Here is an 11,820-nt window from a genome sequence, read left to right on the forward strand (position 1 = left end):
ATTTAGTTTTACTTGTATTTAAGAGCAATTGGAGGCCAAGGAAGGAGAGTTGTATGGCATTGAAGCTTGCCTGGAGGGTTGTTAACACAGTGTCCAAAGAAGGGCCGGAAGTATACAGAATGGTGTTAGGATGTGTGGGTTTATGCACACACGTTGTCAAATCTACAGTAGTCACAGATAGAATAATCCATATTCAATAATTCCATTTCTGGATCCGCCATAAAAAAAAAGAATATCTAGCAATTGAATTAATTTGGCTAATTGGAAGGTTGCCAGAGATTGACTTAATCAGAGATTGAATGAAATTAATTCCAACTTCTGAATTAATCAGCTACATTACCAATGTGATCCTCCTGGTTCAATGGATAAGATGTGTAACAATAGAAACTGCCCCCAACCCTGAGAGATGTTTGAGTCATTTCCTGTTTCTAACTGACAGAAATAACTCTGTGGCACTTTCAGAATGTTCTAAGCTGATCGAAAATTGGCATTCCTTTAAAGACAACAATTATGTAACATTGCTATAGTTAGTATTAACAGCCTCTACCCAAACTCTCTTTTCTTTCAGTTTTATGCTCTTCATTTAGTCTGGTGAATTTAATTGTCATTCCATTTTCATTAATTTAATTAAATTAAACAAATTACATTAAATAAATCACTAATCATCCTTTCATTTGTATCCCATTATTATAATAATTGGATGTTATACTGTATTACAAGTCCTTGCTGACCGGGGAGGTACTATCATTTGTCAAAACAGATGCAGTCACCCCCTTACTGAAGACACCCAACCTTGACCTCTTATCCAACTACAGGCCCATCTCCAACCTCTTCCTATCAAAAGGACTGGAAAAAGGGATTGCAAACCAGCTTCAATCCCATCTGTCTTCCAATTAGCTGAACACATTTTTCCAGTGAGGTTTCCAGTCCTTGCACAGCACTGAAACAGCTATGGTGAAAGTTACCAATGACCTACTTATGGCTACAGAATCTGGATCACCTAGCCTCCCACTAGATCTCAGTGCTCTTTTGACACTGCTGACCACAACATCCTCCTGCGGCATCAGAGAGCACACTTCAGTCTCTGGAACTGCTCTGAACTGGTTCTCCTCTTACCTCTCCAATAGGAAGCAATCGATCCCGATTGGAGAGTCCAGATCGGTGGAGTCTACAGTCACATGCGACATCCCACAGGAGTCCGTTTTGCATCCTATTCTGTTCCTAATCTACATGCTCCTTCTCAGCCAAATCCTCAGAGTCTATAACATCAACTTCCACTGCTGCACTGACGATACCCAAGTGTATATTTACATCAATCCGGACACCATCTCAGCCCTAGCAAAACTTGGCAGCTGCCTAGATGACATCAGGGCATGGATGAAAGAGAACTGCTGAACAGCAGCAAGACTGATGCTATGCTTATTGGGACACACAAGCAGGTCAGTAGTGCTAGAAACATCTGCCCTACTAGTGACGGTCAAGTCATCCATCTGTCCTCTGTCATCTCTAACCTGGAAGTTAAGTTTGATCCTTCTCTGTCCTTTGATGCCCATATAAAACATATCTGCAAAACATCATTTTTCCATCTAAGAAACATTGCCTGGCTCAAACCATCGCTCTCCCAGCCAGATGCAGAGAAACTCGTCCACGCCTTCATCTTCTCCCAGATCGACCCTGGCAATGCTCTGTTCGGGGGCCTTTCAACCAAATCACTTCAGAGGCCACAACTTCTCCAGAAGAGTCCTGCCAGGACCAAGAAGTCAGCCCACATCACCCCCATCCTTGCTGAACTGGGTACCGGTCAACTATAAGATTTACTTTAATAACCTCCTCCTAGTGTGAGTGAGCCACCTCGCACTCTCCACTCCAGGAACTCACCACTGCTTCAGGACCCCAAGACACATCTCAGTACTATGGGGGACCGAGCCTTCTGCTCCCTCGCCTATGGAATACTCTCCCTGACCATTTGAGAGCCGCTCCATCAAACAGAGCTTTTAAAACGGGTCTTTAAACACATTTCTACAGACTGTCTTTCTTATAGTCCTAATCTGGAAAGTCCTTTTAGCAACTAGCCTACTATTGCTATTTCCTGCCTTCATTTGTTTTTACTGTAGTTTTTATTTTATTATCAATCTTTTTTGCCTATGTAGAGCTTTGGGATAACACTGTACTGAAAAGCGCTATACAAATGAAATGTGTTATTATTATTCTGTAATACAGTGTAGAAAATGTTGAGGATGGTACAGTATGAATGTGATTACCTCTGTTTTGGTCCACCTCCAGATGACGCATTCTTACTCATGGGGCTCAACATAGCAGATCTATATCCAGACACTACACGTTTTATAACATACGAGGGCTCCATGACTATCCCGCCCTGCTTCGAGACAGCCACCTGGATCCTCATGAACAAACCTGTGTACGTCACACAGATGCAGGTAACTCACCCTCGATCATAGACTCAATAATAACATTAACTCATGTTTGCCAGAAGTTACTTAATAGTTGGCCGTATTTGAGACTGTAGATTCTTTACCATAAACCTTATCTGTCCAACTTTCTCTCACTCTGTCTCTTTAGATGCATTCTCTGCGACTGCTGAGTCAGAATGAGCCATATAAGATATTCCTCAGTATGAGTGACAACACGCGGCCCGCCCAGCCTCTCCTACAGCGCTGTATCCGCACCAACATCAACTTCAGCAAGCAGGGCCGAGACTGCCCCAACAACCGTGCCCTGAGGCCCCAGTATCGAGGTGTGTCTGAACGCATGTGTTTAGGATCTGTATTCAATCAACACGGTTACTTGAACATTTCCGGTAAAATTCAGGTATTGGTAAAAACAGACTGTGAGGAAGAAGGTTGCCATAGTAATATAAACTGCACATACTGTATTCTGAAACTGTTTGTGTTTTTAGAAATTCAATATACACTCAGTGACCAGTTTATTAGGTACACTACCCCATTCACGAAAATGGTTCACTCCTACAGACCGTGGCATCAAGGCATTCAGTTAATGTTCGATTGAATGTTAGAATGGGCAAAACCAGTGACCTAAGCGACTGAGCGTGGTGTGATCGGCGGTGCCAGGTGCGCCGGTTCTAGTATCTCAGAAACATCCGGCCTCATGGGCTTTTCACGCTTGATCGTGTCTAGGGTTTAACGAGAATGGTGCAACACACAAAAAACATCCAGTCAGTGGCAGTCCTGTGGGTGAAAATAGCTTGTTGATGAGAGAGGTCGAAGGATAATGGCAAGAATCGTGCAAGCTAACAGGCTGGCCACAAATAGGTAAATAATGTTGCAGCACAACAGTTGTGTGCAGAAAGGCATTGCAGCAGACGACCACACCGGATTCTACTACGATCAGCTAAAAACAAGAAGAAATGGCTCCAGTGGGCATGCAATCACAAACACTGGACAATTGAGGAGTGGAAAAACTTTGCCTGGTCTGACAAATCCCGGTTCCTGTTGTGTCATGCTGATGGCAGAGTCAGGCTTTGGCGTAAGCAGCATGAGTCCATGGCCCCATCCTGCCTGGTGTCAACGATACAGGTTGGTGGCGGTGGTGTATGGTGTGGGGAAGGTTTTCCTGGCACACATTAGGTCCCTTGATACCAATTGAGCGACGTTTCCATGCCTTGGGGAATTCAGGCTGTTCTGGAGGCAAAGGGGGGTCCGACCCAGTACTAGATGGGTGTACCTAATAAGCTGCCCACTGAGTGTATGTTTTCTGTCTTCTATAGTTCTGAGATGTCTATAGAGAAATGCCTCGTCCCTCAAAATGAACAGGTTCTTTGTAGGTTCTATGTCTCAAGCATTGCCTTTGTTTCCAGTTCAAGCAGTTCATGCTAACCTCCACATCTCTTTGTTCTCTTTCCAGTAAACCAGTGGCTTCTGAAGTAGGAAAAATATGAACATGCTGTACAATACAACAGGATAAAAACGAAATATGCGATCCTGATTCTCAAGACTTTATTTGAATGTGGAAATAATACATTATCAGCAGAGAGGCTGTTTTTTGAATATGTTTGAGATTGCAAAGTAAGACAAGGAAAGATTGAAAAGTGTAACTTCTAAGGCTGCACAACTGTAATTCTTCTACAGAGCTTATGGAAATGGGCTGAATGGAAATTCAGCAGGCTCCGCCATTTACTGACCTCTGCAGTGGAGATAACGAGGACCTCTTTTATGACATCATCATCATCAGATTCACTTGAGTACCCAAAGATCTCAAAGGACCAACACTTCTTGAAATTAGCTAAATGTAATCACAGATACAACCATAATGTGTTTTGATACCAAAAGCATTCCATCAGATCTAACATCAAGCTAGGAATCTGAATATGATGGGTGCTCTTCTGGTGATGAAAGCTTCTACATAACCATGTCACAAGCAAAAGGTGTACTGAATAAATGTTACAAATGCAGAAACATTTCCTGACCATGTGACCTAACCAGGAAAAATCTGGGCCCCAGTAAAACACCAGGGCAAGAGATTTTCCTGATCAGGCCACATAGTCAGGAAACACTCCTAGCCATAGACTTGGGAAATCCAGTATTTTATACTGTATTTGCTAAACTTTTCTAGCCATTTTGGGCCATTTGCCTTTTCTCTGTTTAATTGTTTACAATTTCATTCTGTTTATTTCAATGATAGCAGCCCAATTAACATGTTTCAGAGAATTATGTAAGATAAAATAACACTTTACATAAGGCCTATATAGTATATGCTGTTTAAGAATTGTATATTGTCTAGCACTGAATAGAGCATGGGACGTGATTTGTCTGCAAATTCTTTAAGCAGTCACAAGGCATTCCTTATCAATTATTTATCCTCATTTTCAATTCTGCGCTGTGTATGGCGTTACAGGCAATGTGGGTTTGTGTGTGTGTGTGTGTGCGCACATGTGTACATGACTGTCTGTGTGCGCTCTCTCCTGAGCATTGTATTTCTCATTAAATAGGATAAATCTCCTCGTTTTGTGGCAACGAAACAAATACAATTGTATTTGTCACATGCGTCAAATACAACAACAGGTCTAGAGTGATATGCTTACTAACAAGCTCTTTTCCACCGATGCAGAGTAAAACAAGAAGATAAAAACACAAGAGAAATAACACACAAGAATGAAGCTAAATACAAGGAGTACCAATATCAATGTGCAGGGATACGAGGTAGTTGAGGTAAGTATATACAGTGCCTTCAGAAAATATTCACACCCCTTGACAAAGTAGGATTTATATGAATTGAATTGTCATTTTTTTGGCAACAATCTAAACAAAATAGTCTAATGTCAAGTTGGAAGAAAATGTATCATTTTTATTTTTAATTTAATTAAATGGAAAATAAAACACTAAGTATTCAACCCCTTGAGTCAATACATGTTAGAATCACCTTTGGCAGCGATTACAACTGTGAGTCTTTCTAGGTAAGTCTCTAAGAGCTTTGTACACCTGGATTGTACAATATGTGCCCTTTTATTATTTTTATAATTCTTCAAGCTCTGGTTATTGGTCTTTGCTAGACAGCCATTTTCAAGTCTTGCCATAGATTTTTTTCCAATTTAAGCCAACTTTAACTAGGACATTGAATGCCGTCTTGGTAAGCAACTCCAGTGTATAATTGGCCTAGCGTTTAGGCTATTGTGCGGCTGAAAGGTGAATTTGTCTCCCAGTGTCTGGTTGGAAAGCCAACTGAACCAGGTTTTCCTCTAGGATTTTGCCTGTGCTTAGCTCTATTCTGTTTTTGTTTTTTTTAACTACTTAGTCCTTGCCAATGACAACCATACCCATAATATGATGCAGCCAACTTCATGCTTGAAAATAAGAAGAGTGTTAGTCAGGGATGCTTTGTATTCAGGACAAAAAGTTCATTTCTTTGCCACATCTATTGCAGTATTACTTTATTGCCTTATTGCAAACAGGATGCATGTTTTAGAATGTGTGTATTCTGTACAGGCTTCCTTCTTTTCACTCTGTTGTTTAGGTTAGTATTGTGGAGTAAATACAATATTGTTGATACATCTTCAGTTCTCTCCCATCACAGCCATTAAACTCTGTTTTAAAATCCCCATTGGCCTCATGGAGAAATCCCTGAGCGGTTTCCGTCCTCTCCGAAAACTGAGCTGGGAAGGACGCCAGTATCTTTGTGGTGACTGGGTGTATTAATACACCATCAAAAGTGTAAATAATAACTTCACCATGCTCAAAGGGATATTCAATGTCTGCTTTTTTTTAAACTCATTTAGGTGCCCTTCTTTGTGTGGTATTGGAAAACCTACTGTACATGATCTTTATGGTTGAATCTGTGCTTGAAATTCACTGCTCGACTGGGGGACCCAGATAATTGTATGTGTGGGTTACAGAGATGAAGTAGTCATTAAACAAATCATGTTAAACACCAGCACACCGAGTCCATGCGACTTATTATGTGACTTGTTAAGCACATTTGTACTCCTGAACTTAGTTAGGCTATCCATAACAAAGGGGTTGAATACTTATATTGAAGCGACTTCAGCTTTTCATTTTTTCTTAATTTGTAAAAATTTATAAAAACATAATTCCACTTTGACATTATGGGGTATTGTGTGTGTATATCAGTGGGTGTGAATACTTTCTGAATGCACTGTACATGTAGGCAGGGTTAAAGTCACTAGGCATCAGGATAGATAATAATAAGAGTATAAAAACAACGTAGTAGCAGCGTATATGATGAGTGTACACTCTTCGAAAAAAGGTTTACAAAGGGGTTATTTGTGGAGGGATAGGGTTCTACCAAGAACCGTTTTGATCTAAAGAACCCTATTTGGAAGACCAGGATTATTTTGTAAGGCAAAGGTTTCTACCTAGAACATTTAACATCCTGAGAACCGTTTTGGGAAGAAAGGGTGATTTGATGATTCTTTGGAAGACAAGAATGGTTCTACATAAAACCATACATAATATTTCCCAGTATGCTCTATTGCAGGGAGATTAAGAATGGTTTGTTTTACTGTATTATCTGTGTTTTCGCATGTACATTGATTGGTTGATTAATTTCATGCTACACAAAGATAAATAACATACAGTTATCTAAAATAATCCAATCTTTTAGTTATTGGATTTATTGCACCTATTACTGAGATGGCTGTTCCAGTTTAGATGATTGAGATAGGTTATGGAAGATTGAATACTGAGACTGACAGTCATTCTGAATGCAGGTTGCGGGTGATTTAACAATTCCACTTGTTGGATATACTAACTGGCTGGATTCCAATAGGAATTACACATCACTTTGCAAGCCAGCATAATGGGACTTGCAGGCCGGATGTGGCCTGTAACCAGGAGTTTCCTAACACTACTGTTGGGTATAACTAAGCCCTCCAAGAAAGGCCTTGTGAAATGTAATGTATTATCATAGATCATTTGATTTTAAAGGCTAATAAGGTTGGTGGAATTGTTTATAGGGGGTTCTAGGTAGAACCCTACACGGGTTTCTTTGAAGAACCCTATGGGGACAAAACTGAAGAACTCTATATGGTTCTACTTAGCACCTTTTTTTGGAGTGTATGTGTACATGTGTGAAAGTGTGTGTTTGTGTGGCGTCAGTATGCGTGTGCGTGTGTAAGTGTGTGTGTTTGTGTGAGAGTGTCAGGATCAAGTCACGTGAGAATGCAAAATAGTGCAGTGTAGATAGTTGGGGTAACCATTGGATAACTATTCAACTGTCTTATTCTTGGGGCATCAGTATGCGTGTGCCTTCGGAAAGTATTCAGACCCCTTGACTTTTTCCACGTTTTGTTGCGTTACAGACTTTACAATTCTTTCTCGGAGTTCTACGGACAATTCCTTTGACCTCATGGCTTGGTTTTTGCTCTGACATGCACTGTCAACTGTGGGACATTATATAGACAGATGTGTTTTTTACCAAATCATGTCCAATCAATTGAACTTACCACAGATGGACAACAATCAAGTTGTAGAAACATCTCAAGGATGATCAGTGGAAACAGGATGCACCTGAGTTCAATTTCAGTCCATAGCAAAGGGGCTGAATACATATGTAAATAAGGTATTTCTGTTTTTTATTTTTAATAAATTATAAAAAATGTCTAAACTGTTTTTGCTTTGTCATTGTGTGGTATTGTGTGTAGATTGCTGAGAAAAAAATATTGAATCCATTTCAAAATAAGGCCGTAACGTAACAAAATGTGGAAAAGGTCAAGGGGTCTGAATACTTTCCGAAGGCACTGTAGAAACTGTCTCAGCCTGTTGGTCCAAGACCAGATTCTCTGATACCGCTTGCTGGACGGTAGCAGAGAGACCATCCATGATTTGTGTGGCTGAAGTCTTTGTCTAAACACAATATCATACATGTACCCTTTCTGTATGATAATACCACAATGCCTAAAGATATATAAACACAGTTGAAGTCGGAAGTTTACATACACCTTAGCCAAATACATTTAAACTTAGTTTTTTACAATCCCTGACATTTAATCCTAGTAAAAATTCCCTGTCTTAGGTCAGTTAGGATCACCACTTTATTTTAAGAATGTGAAATGTCAGAAAAATAGTAGAGAATTATTTATTTCAGCTTTTATTTCTTTCATCACATTCCCAGTGGGTCAGAAGTTTACATACACTCAATTAGTATTTGGTAGCATTGCCTTTAAATTGTTTAACTTGGGTCAAACAGTTTGGGAAGCCTTCCACAAGCTTCCCAAAATAAGTTGGGTGAATTTTGACCCATTCCTCCTGACAGAGCTTGTCAGTCACTGAGTCAGGTTTGTATGCCTCCTTGCTCGCACATGGTATTTCAGTTCTGCCCACAAACGTTCTATATGATTGAGGTCAGGGCTTTGTGAAGGCTTTTGTGAATACCTTGACTATGTTGTTCTTAAGCCATTTTGCCACAACTCTGGAAGTATGCTTAGGGTCATTGTCCATTTGGAAGACCCATTTGTGACCAAGCTTTAACTTCCTGACTGATGTCTTGATGTTGCTTCAATATATACAAATAATTATCCTACCTCATGATGCCATCTATTTTGTGAAGTGCACCACTCCCTCCTGCAGCAAAGCACCCCCACAACATGATGTTGCCACCCCCGTGCTTCACGGTTGGCATGGTGTTCTTCAGCTTGCAAGCCTTCCCCTTTTTCCTCCAAACATAACAATGGTCATTATGGCCAAACAGTTCTATTTTAGTTTCATCAGACCAGAGGACATTTCTCCAAAAAGTACGATCTTTGTCCTCATGTGCGGTTGCAAACCGTAGTCTGGCTTTTTTATGGCGGTTTTGGAGCAGTGGCTTCTTCCTGGCTGAGCAGCCTTTCAGGTTATGTCGATATAGGACTCGTTTTACTGTGGCTATTGATACTTTTGTACCGGTTTCCTCCAGCATCTTCACAAGGTCCTTTGCTGTTGTTCTGGGATTGATTTGCATTTTTTGCACCAAAACACTGATCTCTAGGAGACAGAACGCGTCTCCTACCTGAGAGGTATGACGGCTGCGTGGTCCCATGGTGTTTATACTTGCATACTATTGTTTGTACAGATGAACGTGGTACCTTCAGACGTTTGCAAATTGCTCCCAAGAATGAACCAGACTTGTGGAGGTCTACAATTTTTTTCTGAGGTCTTGGCTGAGTTATTTTGATTTTCCATAGATGTCAAGCAAAGAGGCACTGAGTTTGATGGTAGGCCTTGAAATACATCCACAGGTACACTTCCAATTGGCTCAAATGATGCCAATTAGCCTATCAGAAGCTTCTAAAGCCATGACATTTTCTGGAATTGTCCAAGCTGTTTAAAGGCACAGTCAACTTAGTGTATGTAAACTTCTGACCCACTGGAATTGTGATACAGTGAATTATAAGTGAAATAATCTGTCTGTAAACAATTGTTGGAAAATGACTGTGTCAAGCACAAAGTAGATGTCCTTACCAACTTGCCAAAACTCTAGTTTGTTAACAAGAAATGTGTGGAGTGGTTAAAAAACTAGTTTTAATGACTCCAACCTAAAAGTATGTAAACTTCCGACTTCAACTGTATACTGAACACAAATATAAACACAACATGTAAAGTGTTGGTCCCATGTTTCATGAACTGAAATAAAAGATCCCAGAAATGTTCTAAACGTACAAAAAAGCTTTTTTTCTCAAATGTTGTGCACAAATGTGTTTACATCCCTGTTAGTGAGCTTTTCTCTTTTGCCAAGATAATCCATCCACCTGACAGGTGTGGCATATCAAGAAGCTGATTAAACCGCATGATCATTGCACAGGTGCACCTTGTGCTGGGGACATTAAAAGGCCACTCTAAAATGTGCAATTTTGTAACACAACACAATGCCGCAGATACCTCAAGTTGAGGGAGCATGCAATTAGCATGCTGACTGCAGGAATGTCCACCAGAGCTGTGGCCAGAGAATTTAATGCTAATTTAACTGCCATAAGCCGCCTCCAACATTGTTTTAGAAAATTTAGCAGTCCTTCCAACCGGCCTCACAACCGCAGACCACGTGTGCAACCACGTCAGCCCAGGACCTCCACATCCGGCTTCTTCACATGTGGGATCGTCTGAGACCGGTCATCCCGGCCAGCCCCATGAAACTATGGGTTTGCAAAACAGAAGAATTTCTGCACAAACTGTCCAAAACTGTCTCAGGGAAGCTCATCTGCATGCTCGTACTCACCAGGGTCTTGACCTGACTGCAGTTCAGCATCATAACCGACTTCAGAGGGCAAATGCTCACCTTCGATGGCCACTGGCACGCTGGAGAAGTGTGCTCTTCACGGATTAATCCCGGTTTCAACTCTACCGGGTAGACGGCAGACACCGTATGGTGTCGTGTGCACGAGCGCAGATGTCAACGTTGTGGACAGAGTGCTCCATGGTGGCGATGGGATTATGTCCCAGTAGGCATAAACTATGGACAATGAACAGAATTGCATTTTATCAATGGCAATTTGAATGCAGAGATACCCTGACAAGATCCTGAGGCCCATTGTCCGCCGCCATCACCTCATGTTTCAGCATGATAACGCACAGCACCATGTCACAAGGATCTCTACCCAATTCCTGGAAGCTGAAAATGTGCCAGTTCTTCCATGGCCTCCATACTAACTAGACATGTCACCCATTGAGCATGTTTGGGATCGACGTGTAGGACAGCGTGTTCCAGTTCCCGCCATTATCAAGCAATTTCGCACAGCCATTGAAGAGGAGTGGAACAACATTCCACAGAGCACAATCAACAGCCTGATCAACTCTATGTGAAGGAGATGTGTTGCACTGCACTTATTTTGTATTTATTTCATGTTTATTTAACTAGGCAAGCCAGTTAAGAACAAATTCTTATTTACAATGACGGCCTACCCCAGCCAAACCAGGACGACGCGCTGCCCTATGGGACTCCCAATTACAGCCGGTTGTCATACTGCCTGGAATCGAACCAGGATCTGTAGTGACACCTGTAGCACTGAGATACAGTGCCTTAGACCACTGTGCAAATGGTGGTCACTCCAGATACTGACTGATTTTCTGATCCACGCCCCTACCTTTTGTTTTTAAGGTATCTGTGACCTTAAGGCATCTGTGATTAACAAGCATATCTGTATTCCCAGTCATGTGAAATCCATAGATTAGGACCTAGTAAATGCAATTCAATTGACTGATTTCCTGAAATGAACTGTAACTCTGTAAAATATTTGAAATTGTTGCATGTTGCGTTTATATTTTTGTTCGGTGTACACGTTCTCTCTCAAAGAGAAATCTTATAAGCATTCATCAGATGTATCATCTGCAGGAGCCCCAGCTTTGGTCAGCTAGCGTT

General features: G+C 41.1%; 1 protein-coding gene across 1 annotated transcript in view; it reads left to right on the forward strand.

Moving 5' to 3' along the window:
- LOC110538402 (carbonic anhydrase-related protein 10) overlaps nt 1-4,976 on the forward strand; it is a 31,227-nt gene extending 26,251 nt beyond the window's left edge. The window contains exons 7-9 of the mRNA XM_021625205.2: nt 2,284-2,438; nt 2,581-2,755; nt 3,883-4,976. Of these exons, the coding sequence (XP_021480880.1) occupies nt 2,284-2,438; nt 2,581-2,755; nt 3,883-3,905 (353 nt within the window). The 3' untranslated portion in view covers nt 3,906-4,976. The remainder of the gene's footprint in view (nt 1-2,283; nt 2,439-2,580; nt 2,756-3,882) is intronic.
- The last annotated feature ends 6,844 nt before the right edge of the window (nt 4,977-11,820 follow it).

This window comes from Oncorhynchus mykiss, chromosome 12, assembly GCF_013265735.2.
Source record: "Oncorhynchus mykiss isolate Arlee chromosome 12, USDA_OmykA_1.1, whole genome shotgun sequence".
NCBI lineage: Eukaryota > Metazoa > Chordata > Actinopteri > Salmoniformes > Salmonidae > Oncorhynchus > Oncorhynchus mykiss.